The 22016-nt window shown below is 28.2% G+C and overlaps 1 protein-coding gene across 1 annotated transcript in view; it reads left to right on the forward strand.

Annotated features, from left to right (window-relative positions):
* Positions 1-10659, forward strand: part of LOC105448397 (tachykinin-like peptides receptor 86C) — a 21849-nt gene extending 11190 nt beyond the window's left edge. Inside the window, exons 2-5 of the mRNA XM_011686916.1 lie at positions 1996-2146; positions 3051-3247; positions 7582-7709; positions 10124-10659. Coding sequence (XP_011685218.1) covers positions 1996-2146; positions 3051-3247; positions 7582-7709; positions 10124-10251 — 604 coding nt within the window. The 3' untranslated portion in view covers positions 10252-10659. The remainder of the gene's footprint in view (positions 1-1995; positions 2147-3050; positions 3248-7581; positions 7710-10123) is intronic.
* Positions 10660-22016: the final 11357 nt, after the last annotated feature.

The raw sequence follows: 22016 nt of genomic DNA on the forward strand, positions 1-22016 counted from the left end.
CTTTGTCTTCAGAATTTGATCGCGTAAGTCTGTTCAAAATACAGCACAGTCTGTGCTGAATTTTTGCCCGTGACAAGACACCAAAATTACAACGCACTTTGCCGACGGTATCGACTGCTAGAAAGGCTCGGAGACAACTGAGAAGGGCCAGATTGTATGTTGAATGTTAGGTATACACCTAACATTCCGCATCAAAGGCCCTGTCCAATAGATCCACTTCCCGACAATTCTGATTAGGCCCCCAAAAATAGTCTCATTTATACTTTTGGGACAGACCATGTATAACAAAATATACTAAATGTAAATCTATTCTTATAAATATTCTTCTAGAATTCTTATAAATAAATAACGATTCGATACTAAAACAGTTAAATTGTTATGTATAAGATAACGTGTTTCAAAACTTATTGTTAGTAAAGTCGATTTGCAGTATGTATGTTGTACGTATTTTCAAACTAAAAAATAGAAAAGCTGGAAACACGAAACTGGTATTGGATGTGAAAAGTCAATATTAAATACGTTTAGCTTCCCTTTTCTGCACGGATAGAAAACGGTAAATAAGATGAATTCAATTTAGAAAATAAAATTCGAGATTTTTCTACTTTGTAAAGAAAAGTTTAAATTGGCACAAGGGATATTGTGTAGAAAATATAAATTATTTTCTTAAAACTGCAAAAGAGAAAACTTTCAACTACATATAATGAAACCAACTTATATATACAATATACATATTTTTTTATTTTAATTTTACTTTAGCATTTTCTTGATAAATATATAAAATCAAAATCATTCTATTGACTAAAAAAAACTTTTAATTATTTATTTAATATTTTCGATTTAATAATCTTTTTAATGTCCAGAGTGACCACAATGATCATAAGTTTCACCGTCTAACTTATTATATCGAAACTTATTATATCAATTTCTAATTAAATATCTCTATAAATCTTAGTCATTCCGAACAACATTTCGTATACATCACGTGGGTAGAACTTTAGATATATACCCAAGGTTTTCATTTGGCGAATAGTCCAGAAACTTACTGTCGTTAGCTGCGGTATAGGACTCTCCTTTTACGAAGAACATCGCGCAACACCGAAGTTTACAGAGAGAGAATACTCCCCTATTTCTACGTATCTACGAAGTAGCTCCAAGTTAAGCTTATTTAACAACGGATGTAACAGTATCGCTGGATCTGATAGCGTGCAATAGGATAATTTAAAACACTCAAACTCACCGGGGAGTGACATATAGTTCTGTATACGCGAAAATGGAATTCAAGTTTTGCGTAGATTCTATCTATATCACAAATCCCAAGTAATCTCGGAGAATGGTCCTCTTACGTGCAATTTAACTTATCTGACGATTGTGATTGCCACGTCTACTCTTGGGACACGAAATTGAAACCCCAATCGAAAATGTTTGATAGAACAAGATCGAAATTGTGTTATGTCGGAGTATAATTTTCGTAATATTTCGAGCAAGAAATAATGAAATTGACTAATGTAGCATTTATTTCAATCTTGTTACATTGAATGCCATGATTATACGGTTTACTAAAATGTTTTCAATAAAACTTATACGCTCATGTCTCATCTCTTGAGTTGGAAAAAATTATCATTCAAATAACTGAATATTAAATTATAATTCATTTCTTTTAAATAAACTGCCTTGATTCTTACCCCCAAGTTTTTAATTACTATCGCTACGATTAATCACCTAATTTGAATTCTTCGTTATCAAATATACCATACACAATGCATACAATACTAATTCAAAGTAAATATAATACTTTACGATTATTATACTGTGCTATATTGTATTTTAAACTCAGACACATGCCGCAATTAATAAAAATGGATTTCCCGCCTTCTTTCTTGAGTAATCGTCTAACCACGTGTATCTTATGAAACGAGTTACGGTTTTAATAAAACTTGGTCTAGTAAGTCTCTCCGCATATTCTTTATGGTTTTACATAAATCATTTATTCTACAGCTACAATCTCCTATTTCTCACTGTAACGTACCTGATTCCCATGTCAGTGATGGCTGTTTGTTACACGTGCATGGGACGAAAGTTATGGGGTTCGAAATCTATTGGTGAACTTACTCATTACCAGAGAGAATCAATGAAATCTAAGCGCAAGGTACGTTAAATCCCATATTATCATCAAAATAATATTTTACACTGCGTTGACGTAAGCAATGCGCAATATGAATAAATAAACTGCAATGTTTTGAAATTTAAATATAAATGTTTTTTTTCTATATTCTATATTTTCTATATTACTATATTCCACAAAACTTTCAAAATTCGTCGAAAAGACGAAAATGTATCAAAAGTTTCTGAAAAATAGCTGTAAATAAAAATCAAGAAAATCTTCACGTTTAAAGTTTTACGAAAATAAAAGAAAAATAAAGTAGATAAGTCCTCCTACTTGAATTATCTGAAAATCTGAAAACTTACTGCTATGAAGTAGGTCATCGTCGCATTATGATTATAAAATGGTTCACAATTTTAGCCTAGACTTCATTTGCATGCAAATCAGATATTTTTACGATAATCTGTTTAAATATCAAAAGATATTTTCAGTAATGTAAGTATTACAAGCTACTTATTTATATGTTTGTTTTGCATCAGACTTTACTGTCTTTGCCATGTCAAACTAGCAATTACTTACAAACAACATGAACATTACATCGTAAACTTCAAAACAATAGATTACTATTAAGTACTCCTTATACTTCTAATACTATTAGTTAACAGAGCATACTACAGTGTAGCATTGTTGAATATAAATTACGAAATTAGGTGCGATTAATTGCGACTAATGCTTTTTGCAATCATTGTCTTTGCAAATGCAAAAATCGCATTATTTGTCAAATTTTATTAAAACTTGATAACCTCCTCTCTAATATACAATAACATTTTTGGGGGAAATTTCAAGTAATGCGTATTCAATTTATCTCTAATTTCAAAATGTCCATTGTGTTAAAAGAGTGTAATATAATTAACTTTTTTAAAAATATTTTTCTTCTTTTTTGTTGCAGGTTGTAAAAATGTTTATTATTGTGGTGACAATATTTGCAGTATGCTGGTTGCCATATCAGGGATTTTTCATCTTCGTATACCATTATCGTCATTTTACAGAAAACAGTTATGTGCAACACGTGTATTTAAGTTTTTACTGGTTGGCTATGTCCAACTCTATGGTAAATCCGATCATCTATTACTGGATGAATAACAGGTACTTATTGCATTATTTATTTTTATGTATAGATCGTTAAAAAGGATATTTTTATAAAAAAATGTTATCATTTTTTTCATAAAAAAACAGATTTTTCTCAATTTTTTTATTTAATTTATTTTAGACAATATGTAATTCATGATATTTCATTTTTATATGTATTTTAATGTATGTATATATTTTAATATGTGTTTTATATATGCGTGTGTTTTATTTTTAAAAATATTTTTTATATGTTGCGCAATATATATAAAATTATAAGTAACATTCCATTCTAAATTCTGACACAAATTATAAATAGTCTAAAATTAGCTTAAAACAGATTTAAAAATCTGTTCATAATTGCTAAATCGAAGATTAGCAATTAAAAAAGAATTAATATAAATAAAAATTTTTATATTATCCAAACACATCCGATAATGCATAATATTTTTATAATAATTTCCTAAAAAATACAGAAATCAATCAATTTATTTTATTTTAAAAATAATAAATGCGGAAAAAATCGTGATTAATCATCAGGAATAAAATATAATAGAGCCATGAGATTAACAGCGTATGACAAAAAAAGTGTGCGCTGGACGAGTTTTTACGTTAGCACTATACTGATTGAATTTTATGCTCATGCATTAAACGACTTATATAAATCCTTGTAATATTCGATCAAATATAATACTTTGAAAAATTGGACAACTCCCGGGATTATATAAAGCGACTTCGACAATTTAAAGGGATAGAGACGAATCTCGAGATTAACGTTGTCAAAAACATAATCCTCCATCTTAAAACTTCATCAAAAACTTTTGCGTAGAATTAAATGATTTCATTGTTACGATTTATTATTTTGAAATATGCATAAATTATAAATTAATCGTTTTCTCTAAGAAAAGGGAAATATCTTTATAATAATAATAATGTTTATAATAATAATAATAATCTTTCCTAGGTAATTTAAGATTGCCTAAAAATTCTCTGATAAAATAATTATCGTACCTTGTGTTGTTGTTCTAAATACAATTTGTAATGATTATAAGCTTATGTAAAATTTTAATAGGATGAGTCAGTCGGCGGTTTCGTAAGGGCATTCACTAATCCATAATGCGAGAGCATCGATCCCTCGGTTAACCACAGAGAGTTTCAGTTTACGTTCTAATTATACATTTCTACATTCGCATATCGATTCTCAGCTGTCTAACTCCGCCGATGTTCCATCTTCTAAGTTCCTTCACTTTGAAAATTGATCGATGCTGACAGACGCAACGTGAGAAGCCATCAGATACTTTTCACCGCACCGAGAAGAAATCTTGTTATTACCGTCTGCTATCACTTACATCCTTAGACGACCCTATTAGTGTTCAGACATCCGACAATCTTCTGTCACGTCACAAATAATTATCTATATTTAACGCGTATTACGGTAATTATATTACATCTAATACAGTTGTGACCAATCAACAGAAACAGAAACGGAAACAGAAGTGAAAATATTGAACTTTCTAATAATACAATAAAATTTATTCTATCTCTTGTCGGAGAAAAATTAAAAATATTTATTAATATTTTGATAATATACAAACAATTACAGCGCCGATTCCTATCAGCCTATGATATTTCAATTGATAACATACAAGCATTACAAAACTAACAAAATACAAATATATATAATTTTCGTGAAATTAATATAATTGTTTAAATAAAATAAATATTAAAAATGCAAAAATTTTAATATACGCTTTTTATTATTATGTAAATTTGTTTCTAAAATAAAGTTCTGAAAGATTTTGTTTTAAAAAACTGAATATTATATTCTAAATGAATTTAAAAAGGTTTTAATAAAAATAATTAAAAAAATTTTTTTTTTAAAAGCGCATTTTATAAAACTGAAAGCGATATTTTCTTATAAAAAATTTAGTAAAAAAATATATTAATTATCGTAATAACACCTTGATTATCTTAACGTTCAGTTTAATTTTAAATTTATATTAAAATTAATTCTTAATTCTTAATTTAAATGTAACTTAAAATTGTATTCTTCTAAAATTTCTTCTTTAAAGTAATATCTATATATTTTGTTATGTCCAGTTGATTTAGTTTGACAATGGAGAAACCCATTTCAATGAACTATCCATAAATACACATTTCTAAGACTTAGCATCTTGTGTCACAGAGGTAAATTGATTAAATTCGAGATATGCCATCTTCTACTACGAAAGCACAATAATATCGGACACAATATTTGCATTCTCCGTTGTATGTCCAAGAACTCCTGCACAGTTGCCACAATGCACACCGGAGATTTGTACATGAACTCAATTATCATTCTATTAAAATGATATAACGCAATCGCATAACAATCACAAATGGACATCGTTGGCGTTGGCATAATAAAATGTCATTATTCGAAAATGTATCAATTGCATATTTTCTGCATGTTTTACATTCACTGTCTGACTGAATTAAATAGTCTGCATACTACTAAATGCACGAATTCATATACGTAAGTGAATAATATAAATCTTTAAATTTGCGAAAACAATCGAAAAGAAATAAAATATGTAATATTATAAGTCTTGCTCAACTGTTTGTCTTTCTCTTTATAATAATTTTAAATTTTATTTTTATCTAGCTGGAAAAAGGCAAGAATAATTTTATATGCTAATTCTAATATTTTAATAATATTTAATCGTATCACAATAATATTTTTAAACTACATAACAAATAACTGATTTATTAAAGTTTAAATCTCACACAAATAATTATTAAGTAATATCAAAATTTCGGCAATATACAATATTTATATTTGCAAGACAAAATGTTATTTTAAAAATTAATTTATATAATAATAAAACATTATATACTTAAGTTTTTTATATTCTTAAAACATATATATTTGCTTTATTTACATAATTAATAACTGAAAAGTATTTCTATTAATTTCATTTTATCAATTATTGTTTTCTATTTGTGTTTTTCTCTGTGTTTCAAAAGATAGAAAAAATTAATGATCAATAGATTTAATAGTGTTATATGGGTGAGGGAACTGCCTTTGAGATATCTTTGATTAAACGCTCAAACTTCAAAAGAAACATTTATAATACTCGGTTATTTCAGAAGTTGTGAAAGACTTTTGCCATTAAACATGTCTAGATAGTTCTTTGAATTGTAGATAAGAAAAAAAGAATGCTATTTTATATTACTCTCTATTAATTAAATGTTAAGAATTTGTTTTCTTGATAAAATAAACGCTTTTTCTTAAGGATTTAATCAGTGATATTTTCAAGCAACAACACTATTCATTAACAATTATTCTTTAACATACATATAATATTTTCTATTTTTTCAGTTAATTTGGAATAAAACTTTTCAAAATCAAATTTAAAAATACGTCATATTTTTTGAAAAAATTGGGGGAACCAACAAGATCAGATTTTAAAAGAATAATTTGCTTTTATAATTTGTATTACAAATCTGTACAGTACGTCTATATAGTTTTGATCTACATAGCTTCAAAAAGTGTCATTTATTATTTTGTGAAGAAAAGTAGAACTTTTTGCCATATCTCTCTAAGAGTATTAACCAAGCTGTTTTCTCGGATTTTGGTCAGCAAATCGAATAAGAAAGCAAGACATTTACCAGGATTATGTCAATAAAAGCCGATATATTTTACGCGCTACTGTTCATGTCATATCAATAATTCAAACCAAAATAATATGCTCTAGACATTTCTGTAATAAGAAATAAATAAAAAGATTTATTTAAAAAACAGCTTTGAGAATTTTAATTTTCTATATATCAATAACTTCTATAACCAATTACATTTAATACCAATATAAGATATCCATATAATAGAAATATATATTTATATTCGTTACTAATTTGTACTATAAAACTAACTCTACTATTACTTTACTTTATTAGAAGTAATTGTAATAATATAAAGAGATAAAATATGTAAAAAAAGCAAAATAATAAAAATAAAAAATTTATGTAGCTATCAATCTTGTTGCAAATAGTAGGTATAAAGAATGATCGAAGATAGCGTCATACATAAGCTTCTATATGGATTACTTACATGTGATTTTACTTAAAAAGTTTTAATTGATTCCATTTTTAGGGCCAAAAGTTTTTGGGGATATCATAACTTGATCTCGAGCTCGAAGTACTAATTTTACTTGCGATCGTTTCCTTCAACTTAATTTAAATTTCACTAGTGTATGCGAGCGCATTGTCTTAAAGATAATTTACTTAAATGCAATGTGATTTGGCTAACTGGCTGTACAGAGTGTTATTTACAAATGCAGTATACGCGTCATCGAACGCATTAACTGTTACAGGTTTCGAGTTTACTTTGAATTGGTAATCTGCAAATGCTGCTGCATGGTAGATCGGACAAACGTACAAACCCATGAAACGCAAGAATTAGCGGGATTCCAGCGCTCAGAACTAATACCATGCAATTCGGGTAAGTATAATTTTTACTTACAATTAGTTGCAAATGACCGATAATATTTTGTCGCAGTTTCTTTTTACAATTATATGTAATCCTTTTGTGTACATAAAGATAAACGAATCGTTTATTTCATGACTTGTTGTAGAAAAAAATTATATTTAAATGTATATTTTTGCTTTCAATAAAATTTTTCGGGAGATTTTTCGTACTCTCTTGTATAATTAAGTCTGCTGCCTGAACATATTAAATCATATTTTATTAATAATAATTCATTGATATAATTCGCTCGACTAGAAATCGCGTCTAACGAATCAAAAAGCTGAATCAATCGCTGAATTATTTCCAAATGTCACACGACAGACAATATCGATTCACCCAGTATCTCGTCCAAATGGATACGCCAGATACTTCGTTCAATAGCTGCAAAAGCTTTTCTATATCAGTTTATTTTTATCTCGTCAAAACTGAAGTATTTCATATCAAAAGACTTTTATTTAATTTCTGCTTATTACACACGTGCCTTACAAAGCAGTGTCGCCGACGCAAATTTATCAATGGAACTTTGCGGATGTACATACATTAGGTATACATATAAGATAGACATATAGATATATATGAATAACATTTTTCAACTGTATTCAAGCCTTTGAAGATATGACATTTGAACTTTAAAATCAAAAGAACATTTTCTTCTATTTTCTCGTATATAATTTTTAAATAGTAATAAATAAAGTAATGTATATCTACGATAATAAATAAAATTCAATATTGTAAAATTGAATAATTAAAATTTGAAAAAAATATATTCATATGCAAAACTTTGAAGATATATATTCACATAAAAAGAAATCTTTTCGTAAACATTAATTACGTTATTTTGCAAAAATAAGATTTAATTTATAATATTTCTAAAGACATTCTTCTTAATATTCTGTACAGCTTTAAAAATTGTGCAAAATGAAAAAATTTTTGTCTTTAAAATTCAATATCGTATATGTTCAAAAAGTAATTAGACAAAAATAAAATCCAACGATAGTTGTGCGTATACCGATTAATCGTTTTATATTCCTAGAGGCTGTCGCTCTTTATTCATCTTTAATATCACGCTTTAATATCTATGCTTATTTAAATTCTTATTAAACTATTTAAATGATTTTAATAAAACGAAGCATTTAATGTTTATATAATATTTAATACATATGTAGGTTTCAGAACGACGCTTATAACGAGCGTTAACGCTCTTTTAGCGTATAGTTTATGTTATAGTTTACGTTACACATACATACTGTAGAATCTCAAGACTTGTTAGCGCGCCAACTTCGTTATAAACGCGTCCTGAATATGGGATATAATTTATTTTCTTTCCTGTCCCCTTTTCATGCATGAAACCTTTCATTATATAACAAAAGATGATCCTTTTTTAATACTTACTGCGAGCAAGTATTTCACATACTTTATTTAGCGTATGATGCGACAAATATATATATATGTTGAAGAATGTTATCGTAAAACCTCAGAGGTACCGTTGAGTTTTAAGTCGCCACGTTATATTTTATGTCAACTATCCGCGGAATTTCAGCCTCTAGGCAAGGACATATTGTTTAATCTAATCTTATCATTATTCTCAATGTAAAATTGTCTTCACGTAAGTTATACAAAGCGCGCAACAATATGTTCAGCTTTCTAAAGAGACTCATCAATCCTGCTTGACAGTTTAATCTAAAATAGCATATATTATGAGATAAATAACAAAGACTATAGATTATATACAATATATTTGTAATATAAGGCACAATATAATCAAAGAACAATATAGGCGGAATAATGCGTTTGTATACAATAATTATGGACATTATTTAATATTTACTAATTAATAATTAATAATTATTGGCGGTATGCCAATACGTCAAAATGATGAATTAATTTTTGTATACATATTCTAATTTTCTAATTTATATTGCATGACAGACTCAATTTAAGATTTTATTATTTTTCTTTATATTTATAAAAACCAGAAAAGATTTTTTGAAAAGCTTTTAAATTTAAAATGGGCTTGAAATAGAACGACCAGGTGTGAATCAATTTGTGCATCAATTTGTCGTTTTCTATTTCAATCGTAATTTACGGTTCAAATTAATCAGAGAGAATGCAATTCGGAAAGTAATTCTACTATTGCAAATATATTGTTGTCAAAAAAATTACATGTAATGTGCGTGAATAATATTATAAATTCATTTACTTCGATCGTAATACAGTAATTAATAAATCCAGACAATGCAAAATTAAAATTCAAATAAGACAATGTTTCAATGCGAATTTATATTCAGTAAGAAAAGGAATTTTCCATAAAGCATGTTCCAATAAGTCAGCAAAGAGTAAATAACAATGGCAAACATTTGAAGTTGCGCATTTTGCTTTGTTTCCAGGTCGTTTTAGATCTACATCTGTCAGATGGAGACAAAGCGTGGCCGAAAGTCAGGTACAGACCTTTAAAATGAATACTAAAACAACATGCGAGGGACTCCAGACTAAAGAGGATGTTGCTATAATCTAAATTCTAGTTTAATTATACATTACGAAGAGAACAACGTTATAGATAATATCATAATATTACCGTCTTCATACATTACAACGAGCTTTGTTATGAGCAATTAACAAATTATAACGCAGTTCTGGTTGTACGATCGTTAAATGCCAATAATATAATATGTTAATAAACATAATATTCTACTCGTCTCCTTTTGAAAGATATTATTTTCTTACTCGTAAATGAGACTGAAAAAAGTGTAAAGAAAAAGTTCGATGTTATTTGTAATATTCAGATGTACTTAATAATGTAATTATATGAATATACGTCTTACATATTGATGATAACATTTCACACTCTTTCCGAAATACTACTATTATAATATGAACAAAATTCTGTATATATTATAAAATAAACATGATTCGTTTCCATGTATCAACGTTGTATTAATAAGACCTCCTTTTCCAATTCTACTCTACAGATATTATTTAATAATGTATTATTTTTCAGAAATATAATTTTTATATTAAAATACAATTGATTTTTGCATTTTTTATATTTTTAAAAAAGTTATCTTTATTAATTTTACATATCCGCAATAAATTTCAAATAAATCTTTTAATTGCCTACATTCAAATATTTCAATTCACGGATATTTCTTAAGCAACATTACTTTGTTAAAAAATCTTTATATAGTCAAAGATCAAAATAACATTGATACAAATCGTTTTACTTCCGTTATTTTTTGTTTGTTATTTTTTATCTGTTAAATTATTATTTTCGTGTCATTCTATATGCAAAATTATTAGTCTCGTTAGCGCGCATGAAAGCTTGTTATAAATTTCAAAGTTATCGTGACAAATTATTTTAGCTACGCTAAAATGTTCGAAAACAGAATAACAATTTGTTCGGGCATTTTATATTTCAGAAAATTTTCTCTAATTTTTTCATTAAATAATATTTATTATTATTTTCGAGCAATTGAAAATTTAAGATAGACAAAATAAAAAATTTATGTCTATTTATGTCTATTTATGTTATTATACAAGTTGTAATATAATAAATTTATTTAAAGTTATGTTGCTAATGTTAATTGTAATTTTTTAAACCCGCCTATTGCTATCAAATTATCGCACTTCAATTATAGAAAATATTTGAATTGATAATTGGTTGTAAATTGCCGTATGTAAATTAAATTGAAAGTGAGATGAAATGCGTGTTTTTAGAAACTAACGAGAACTGCTTTTCATGATGCCAACATACAATGGCTCTACGTTACAATGGCTCTACAGAATTGAATGCGTTAGCTATGTTGATTTACGACGCGGCGAAGAAATAACACGCATTGAATTAAACCTGAATATTTTTCTTATCGGTCTCTCTACTATTATTTCAGTAGCGGAACATATCTTATTCACTATCAAACATTCCGACGAAATGCTACACAAATTGATATGTATAATCCCTTCCAAAATAAAAAAAAATATACAAATATATAAAAATGTTATAATAAATTAATATTTTTAGAAAACAAAAAAAAATAATATCAATCATTGTGGATTACATTTGTAGGTATATATGCATGTGAAAAAGAGAGTAAGTTTGAAAAAAGTTTAAATTGCTAAATGCAATGTACTCAAGGACATTCATTATTTGTTCACAAAGTTTACTTTCAAATTTTTTCCATTTATTTATAATAACTTAAAATATGGCTCTTTGAAGTATCTGCACGATGTTGCTACATGATCAACATCTTGCTTGTCCTTTAACCTATTTTTTTATCGATCCCGAAGCAGTGCATTATTACTTATCTATGCAAATGTCATTGCATAGCTATTTTCAAGATAACTTGCTATTTTTATGTTTTAGCTATATTGTGACGAAAACATCATATTGGTAAGACTTAATCTTTCAAAAATATCAAACAATTTCTAAAAATCATACCTGCGTCTATAACCAGTAAGATCAGTTCTAAATTCAATCCTGTCGTTATTTGAAAGAGGAATATATAAGAAGCAATTTGCAACAAAACAGACAACTGATTTAAGTAGTATTTAAGATAACAGAAGAGGATTATTCGCTATTCAAGTATTAAATCCAAATATTAACATTGCATAATAATCGAACAGATGGTATTAAACATCATGATGATCAACCGTTTAGAATCCATTTTAAGCTATTTGATATTCCGAGATGCAAATACACAAGTGCAAACTGAGGGATCAATGATTCACATTTACGTAATTAATTCTTTTACGTAATTAATTTTTCTGCATAATCTTCAAAAATTGGGAGAATAATATTAGGATATAAATTACGTATCTTTCACTTTGCGTATTTTCTAACAGAATGACAAAATCCAAAGCTATATATTAAAAAATGTAGTTTAAATTTCATTATTTTATCTTTAAAATTTTTATGTTCTATTACATCCTTTACTTCTACGGATTGTAATATAATACATCATTTTCCTTTGTGTTACAAACCTGTATGATGACTATAATTATATTTGTTAGGATCTCTATGAAAATAGCGATTTTTTGAAAACTGTAAATCAATCACTTTTAAATTTCTTGTGCATGGCATAGACTTTTATATCATATGGCTACCTCTTTTATGGTCTCTTTTATATCATATGGCTGCCCCCTTTATTTTAAAGTCGCAACACGGAAACTGTACGGCCAATTATTCCATAGAAAACTCAACATATCTTTTTGATCCGTAGCTGTTACTTGCAATAGCAAACTTTATTCCAGGAATTTTTCATTCATATTTCTTTATCTTGATCATTATAAAAAATTTATCGTTTGGCTATATATATGTAATTATAGGTTTTAATAATCAATGTAAAAAGGCCTTTATTATAATAAATTTATATTCCACATAAACGCAAATAATAAAGTTTATTCAAAGATTCTGTAACTTTGTGTGGAGCTAATTCTTCCTTAACAAAAATGTAGGAAAAAATTGTTTTAAAATCCTTGCAGGCAGATGTAGCAACAGTTTTAAAATTTCATATCAAAATATTAATCCTTTAATTCAAATTATACATGTACTTTTTAACTTCTAAACAGTAACAATTGCCTAGTATCAAAATCATTGAAAGTTAGAGATGAATTAGAGAGTCTCTGTACTAAAAATTTATTTAGCAATATATAACGCAATTTTCGTTCTACAGCATGTAGCGAACGACAGCATTGTCGATATTTTCCATTTCCTTTCAATCGCTAAGGACATGATAGAATTATCGAACGATCATTGCGAGTGAGTATTGCATAAAGAATGGTGCGTCACTGATAGAAAATTATGGTATTCACATGTTCACGGTATTCACGGAATTGTGACGATTGCATCGGGAACATACACACCTACATGAAAAGAAATTAATTTCTCGGTGACACACCTTCTCTGTTTTTCGCATGTATAATGAATGAAAATCTGTCATCCATGCTGCCGGGATTCACATAAAAATTGTATTTAATGTAAAAGACGTAAACCACTTGACGTGCTTCGCATTATGTTATGGCACATTTGGAAAAGGATTTTAAAATATATGAAAAACCTTCATGCTCGATATCTTTCGAACAATTTCAGAAAAATGGAAACGGTAACGCCATTGTGCGAAGTCAAGTGCAAACGATAAATTTGATGGAAGTAAGTGACTTAAAGTATATATCTCATGGAAGCATACTATCTCTTATCTTTTCAATAAATTGAAACTCTGATTCATTTCACCGCATTCTTTTATTATAGACAACATCCGTTGTTTGCGTATACTAGGCGATATATTATAATTGCAGTTGTAGAAAAATTAAGATTAGATTTTGTACAAAATTAAAATATGTACGAGTTATGCAATGCATAATTTGATAGATATAAAAGCGAGACAAATTAAAAATGCGCTCTGATATGCAGTGTAAAATTTGATAAAACAGGAAAACATTACGTGCCATTAAGAATATTACTTTCGAGAAAATCGTTAGCCGGGAGTATATGCAACAATGTGAGGTTTAGCAACAGAAAATTGTCAGTTAGAATAAAGAGTGTGAAATGAAATGGCATGTGAAATCCTCAAGCGTGACACATTTTATTTTCGTAAAACCTCCATTTAATCGTAGGTAGCTTACGCGAAACACATGAGGTGCTTTGAACGATTTACTTCCATCACGTTTGTCGTTTGCACTTGGCGTCTCACAATAAGAGCGAATACTATCGCTCTTATTGCGCTCCTATTCTCCCATCTGGGGGTTGCCGCGCGCGATATGCACATTTGTGAGATGTCAAGATCTGCGGAGAAAGGAAAATGGTGATAGCGCTTGAAGGATTCTCAGGCATTAATGCAATGGTACGTTTCGTCATTTGATAAGAATATTGTTATATCGGGGTCATGTTAGTTAATTTTATAATATTAATAAGCAGATAAATATTATTTAATGGATCGTTATGAGATATTTTATGGCGTTAATTAATCAGGCGTAAAACATTCGCGCATATCAAGCTAATTGGTCAGTTATAACATGAAAATTGTGTACTTAATTAAAGCTTTTTCTCAAAGCTAACATATATTTTCTGTATGCTTTTGCTGTGCTTTGTAATCTTATTATTCATAGAAAGTTAATTAGATACATGCGGTATAAACATAATGGTTTTTGCATAAAAAAATGACTTGAAAATATAAAATAATGTAAATTTCCTTTTACAAAAGTTAATATATTTGTTTTAAAATAAAAGCATAAAATTAAAGTATTCTACTATATTTCGTGTGTATAATTTTTTAGTACGAGGAAGTTGTTTCATACGTTAAATTATTTCTTCCTTAATGCCGCCCAGCGGCATGTACAGGCGCGTATGAAATTATATAATCCCAAGCAGACAGGATCGGTCCATAGACGTCGATTCAACATCTATAGACATTGAATCGATGTCGAATCGATGTCTATAGATAGATCATTTCTGCTTGAGAATAAACCCTTAATTTTTTTTTTTATTTCAAAAAAGCAAATTTAACTTCAGGCATTCGCGATTGCTATAAATATCTTTGCACATATTTTTCGAAGTACATTTGCTTCAATTTATTCACGAACCTAAAATATATTATTCCCTGTTTTTATTAACGCTAGCGGACATGTGCAGATGTACATATCAATTAGGAAAATTGCGTAATATAATATCGCTAGTTCATTTATTAGAAATCTCGTGTATACTGTATGACCTATGCTTTAACTCTATACGCTATGCTAAATGTTTAATTATTTGATTATAGAATTGCTGAGGGAGTTTCACGTCAACATATGTCGCCACACTTACTATCGGCCGGTCCACAGGGTAGCAAAGTTTTGAGTACAATGTTGACAGAGAGAGGGTACGTGTGAGTGAGTGAATGAAAGAGAAAGGCTAGCGCGTGTCCACCCACAGTAAAAGCTACGTTATACACGGGCGCATGTACAAGTCGTCTACATAATCTTATAATACGTAATGATACGTAGGCAACCATGCGGCGCGAATACATGACCCAAAGGGCCACACTACACCGAGTTCCGCAAATAGAAAAGACAACACACCTCGTGCACCCGTTCGCGAATAAATCACTGGCCCGCGCGCGCATCCACCGTCCACCTTGGCCTTATGAAACGCCGACTGGTAAACCAGACAAATGAAATTATTGCTGCTCATATGTACATGCACGCACGCATATTGGATAAGAGGAAAAAAAAAACAAGGGAAAAGGCTGATGTTTTGCAAAGCATACGAGACGCGTGGTAAAATTAGATTCCTGTCAAGTGCTAATTCGACATTTACGTTAAAGTGTGGCTTTTCAGCCTGGACGGAGATAAATGTGACGGAGTATATATGCACTGGCGATGACGCTCAGTTAGATTTAAGCGCGAGAATGAATGGAATGAAACATGGTTTCGTCGAGGTAGATGTTTATTTATCGCATTACTATCTCAGCTAAGTATGTATATATTCAAAACGTTAAGAGAACAATTAACACTTAGATTTCTAAGCACTTATTTAACTGCCTTAATTGCTTCATTATCTTTCTGTTTATTAAAATGCTAATATAAAAATTTTGCAAGATTTTTATCAATTTTAAAAATATCAATTTTAAAATATTAAAAATATCGTTGCCATAGAATATTAAATTATTTTGAAATTACAAAACCCAAGGCTTTACCTCATTTCTGTAGGATGGACACCAATTTGTCGAGTTATTATCAAACTTAGCATTATGGATTGGCCTCATGAATAGACGGCTAAGTATGTTGGGATATATTTCATAGTGAAGCTTATCTAACTCGTTACTGTATGCTGACCATAGTTGAAAAGATAAATCTATAAATTCATAAGCTCCACTTTGTATGACGTCGTATTCAAAGTGAATTGCCGTACACCGACCATTATTTATGTTGTTAAAAATTTTAATACAATACCTTTTCATTTAGCTTGTCTCTAAATGTTTTCCATAAGTACATTATATAATCATTTATGTAATTTAAAAAATTATATATACATAACATTTTTTTTCTTAATTTTACGGACAAGAAATTATATAATATGTTATGATATTTATTTTTCAAACTGTATTTTTAAATTTTTTTTTCTGTCTACATTTGTATGTAAAATAATATTGTATAATGGTATTAATAATTTAGAAAGCATTTTCGAGAAAATAAGCACTAAGAGGGATTAGTTACAATTAATCAATTAATTACGATCCTGGGCACAAACGTTCGTAACCACACGCTTATAATGCAATAGCTCGTGTAATGGCATGTCGATTATGCAAGATTCATGCCTGGGCGTAAAGGTCACTGCATCAATTGTAAAAATTCTATGAATCTTTCTTTTCCATTGTGTAATATCTCTTTATGTACATGTGCATGTATGTGTGTAGATATCTGTAAAGAATTCTTTATGCTCCATCGGGAATTCAAGACAAGCTCAAGAAGAAAGGGCAGTCTAGTTGCCTTTCGTTTCTTTATATCGAAATTTTTTATTTTGCTAGAAAACAAATTGTGTGTTTCAGTGCAATCTAAATATTGGAATTTTAGTTCAAATGCCCATTTGACTTTTAATTAAAGTTCGAATTTCAGCTTCACAAGGTAATTCAACGTACTAATGGAATTTTGTCGAAATTTTACACATACCTGATCGGATAATTGGTTCTAATGAAATTTAAGTTTCATGTAATTTTCTATTATTAGATAAGATATAAACTATATTCTGTTTGAATAAATAATTTGATTGCAAATAAAAAACTACAAAAATTAATATTAGTTTTAATTTTAATCAATTATAAGATTTGAAATTAAAATTATTTCAAAACTCAATAATTTTTAGAATTCATGTATTCTTCAATATATGTAGTACATACCTTTAAAAAAAACCTCTACTTATGTTATATGTGTGTGTGTATATAACTCCGTAATCTTTAATAATTTCAAATTATTTTTTTCTAAATTTATTGCGAAAGAAAAATCCGTAAATACCAATTGGTACAACATTGTTGTATAGTGGATTAGTAACGAGTAATAGCAAATTTCCGAGATACATTTAAAGAAGAAACTTCTAATTTCAAAATGTTGATGCTATGATAACTTTTAAATGGTTAGCTGTTAAAGTTCGCGAATCAAAATGTCAAAAGTTCGCTCGCATTTAGAGTATATAGAGTATATCTATTTTTTATCATATCTGTATACACAAACTTTTATCATACTAATTTGCCAACTTTAATACCTTCCTAGTCGTTACAATTTACAAGTTATATTGATACTCTAAATAAAGATTATATTATAAAAATAGTTGAAAAAACGTACAATATTTTTATCTGGAATAAAAATAAGTACCCTAGACATCTTCTAAGAATGTTCGTGTAAGAACGAGAGTGAGAAAGAGAGAAAGAACATTTCTAATAGTACTACTTTACGGTGATATTTAAACAAGCTTGACTATTAAAGTAAAAAAAAAATGTAATGTAGTCCTTCAATCAGGATTCTGATAATATTCTGAATTCGATCTATTTCTTTAATATATTTTCAGAGCCTCAGCGAAATGTGTCCGTGCTGATATTACAAAAGGACGCAATCCCTTCGGAATCCCTTGACCCTTCTGATTCCGTCCTTATTGCTCTCTTTATTAGAACGAGGAAACAAATAAAAGTTAATAACACGCTACCAACAATTCTTTTATACATTTCCCCCCAAAAATATGTTCAACACTAATTACAACATAAATATGCACAAAATTACAATGCAAATATATAAAAAGAGAGCGTCTAGTAGGCATATATTTTGGATCACATTTTAAAAAAATAGAAAAAGATAAGCTTAAAATTGTTAAAACTTTGAGATAATAATTTAAAATCTGATAATTTATGTTAGAGAAAATAACATGTAAAATAACTTGATAAAATAACTTAAGATAAAAGAAAATAAAAACTTAGTCTACAATTGATGCAACTCAAGAATGTGATTCATGAATTCAACATTGTAAAATGTGCAACGCGTACACTTAGTGAAAATAGCTTTTAACTTTTTACATTTTACAACAAAAATTGAAAGAACAACATGTGTGTAGGTGTTCTCTATAGCGATAGAATCGATAATTACGACTAATACATCTATAAAAAATGAATAGAGAAGAAAAAAAAGCTCGAGCTACGATTAATTTGCTTCTATCTCCTGTAGCTTTTAGTTCCAAAATAACGACTGCTTCACTTTTTCAAAAATGGAAATGTTTTAAATAATTAAACTGCTGTTTAAGCCGTTAAACAAAAGCACCGAAAGATTACATCGTTCATGCATTAGCAATTTCAAAGCGTGATAGTTCATTACAATAAATCTATCTAATATCCATGTTAAATCGTTGAAGTCCAATTTAATTAATTAGCAATCTGAATACGTAGCTCGCTTAAATACATGCAATGTTGCATGTCGATAATTCTACATACATGCTGACTAATATCCTAATCTACTAGATTTCGCTCATCTGAATCAACATCTCGTGAGTGTAAGCTATTCATAGAGGAAATATACTATAAATATGTTCATGTATAAAAATATATATTTAATAAGCATTTCTAATATTACGTTCACAATTTAATCCCTCTATCTTCACAAAGTAACTTAACAATTTCAAACAAGCAAAAATTAAAATTGATCATATGACATTTACGGTTGTATTAAAGTTATATTCTATTTGAAAGCCAAACAAACAGAAAATTTTAAATGAAAAGGTTATCTGCCTCATTTTCTGTATAGATACTTTTAATCCCTATGGGAATGGTAAAGTGATATTGTTTGTTGTTCCATAAAAGCTTCTTCAACTCAGTCTCAAGAGTCTCAATAAATAAAGGGTTGCTTCCTCCTAATACTTTAATAAGAAAAGCACTTAACTTTGCAAACACTCGAGAGATTTAAATAAAAAATATATATATACATTGAATAATACCAATACAGTTCTTCGAGATTCAAGCTTTATGCATAAATTGAAATATGAAAGAATGTACAACTAATATCTTAATTTTGATTTTTCTACAAAATATTAACAGATTATTGTATTAAAAAAAATTCATGTTTATGCATTGATTTTTTTCAGTTTATGCAATACGTTTTCCTTCATTAAATACACACTTAAATCAAATTACAAAATTTGCTAATAATGATACATTACTGAAATGTTGTTACGTTATCAAATTGTAAAAGTTTCCAAATAATACTATTTTAAAATTAAATTTGATAAAAGTTAAACATAATAATTAATAAAAAAGAATAATATTATATATATATATATATATATATATATATATATTTATATTACATACCAATCTGATTCTACTCACTCTATCAACGCGCGCGAATATTAATTAAAAATAAACCAATATTGGGAAAAGGTTAATAAAGTGATTTTGTCACATTATCATTAAGCACTTGATAAAATGAATAATTTATAAAAAAATAGTTAAAAAATCTAGAAATTTGTCTTGGTTGCATAATAGATTTTGTCACAAAATTTACAAGTCTATTTTAAATAATCTATATCAGATCTCGTAAGATAAAAGTACATTTATATAATTTTACGTATCGTAAAATATTAAAGAAACGTTAAAAAATATCGAAATATGTATGTGAAATAAATATTAAAACATACACAAAATACACGGCATATAAAATTATGGGCAAAATACTTCTTTCAAATCTGATGCAAATTATAGATCGTCTAAAGTGAGCTTTAAACTGAATATTCATGCAGCTTTTTTCGTGCATGCGTGCTTGCCATCGCATCATTGATTCTTTATACAGGAATTTTAAAAACTCGGTGCACTCTATTCATATTCGATCTTGGGATGCTTTGTCCAATGTACGTAACATATTTGTTCTGTATAGTATTTGTCTTGGATCTCGAAGGTACATTTTATTGATCGTTAAAAGCATACGTTTCTATATAAACAAATTATTTGCATAGCACTGCTTTGAATACTAAAATATAAATAAATTATTTATATGCAAATATATCGTTGGAATTGTTTCCCTAACGTAAATAGTCCCTCTAATTTCAACTTTATGAAGATTTTAATTTAATGCTTCATTTTTTCGTCGATTTATTTTATATTCTATCTTTCTATGTGAATTTGTGTCTCATTATAAATAAAAGTTAAAATGGAAGATAAAATGCAGATCACAAAATGAATGAAGCAATAATCTAATGGATAAATATTAATTTTGCTTTGGATTCATTAAGTGACGCATATAATACTGTCAGTTTACCTTCAAGATACGTCACGTATCTTATTCATAATCTTGCGTTCAATGAGAGATCCCGAAACTTCTGACGTTCATTATTATTATATAGAGGGGGAAATGAAGCTCGTACACCGAGCATGTCAAAATGACGAGAAGCTATAAACTAGTATAAACCATGTAAAGTGCGCTTGACACACAAAGTACATGCAACATTAAAGCAACGTGTTACAAAAGCAATATTGCATGTATATGCAACGAACGTAATTAACAACTGCGTTACTCAACGATTATATTACTATTTCGAATGCGTGCCATTATATATTTTAAATTCATTAATACAACAGAATATATAATAAATAAAACAATATATAAAATAAATTATATCTATACGATTAGAAAATATTTTAGACTATAATATCGTAACCTTAGTCATTGGAATTCTATTTCAAAACTAAGAAAAATTAGGAGCTCTCTCATATCTTTGCTATCAATTGCGAGTAATTCGTGGATAATAAGATTAGAATTAGAGATATTCATGTAAAACATGAAGGGAAAGAATATTCACTTGTAAAAAAAAGTATATATACTCAAAATAACTGCTAAAATATTATCAAGGATACGCTTATCTTTGTCCATTAGCAACGCAATATATCATAATTTACATATAATTATTAGAATATCACAAACATATATAGACAGACGAGTCTATTACGATCACTTTTTTTCTTTGATGACTATCAAACTCATTGGAGAATTGATAAAATCATTTTTTCGCCTATACTAGCTCTATGTTATTAATAAACTTATATGTATCAATCCACTTAACATACGAACCGTCAAAAACATACGAATAATCGTAAAGAAATGTACAGGAAATACCGAGATAATTAATTAGCATCGTGGAAAAAAAATATTAAAAATACGAGTATCGACATTAAAATTGCCTTTTTTTTAAAAACAGAACACTAATAGGTATCTAAAAAATTGCTATTTTAATCCAGTTTTCCTGCAACTGAATTTTGCGCTTTCTTCCTTTTATAATCTCAC

Source organism: Wasmannia auropunctata, unplaced genomic scaffold (genome assembly GCF_000956235.1).
Source record: "Wasmannia auropunctata unplaced genomic scaffold, wasmannia.A_1.0 LD336088.1, whole genome shotgun sequence".
Classification (NCBI taxonomy): Eukaryota; Metazoa; Arthropoda; class Insecta; order Hymenoptera; family Formicidae; genus Wasmannia; species Wasmannia auropunctata.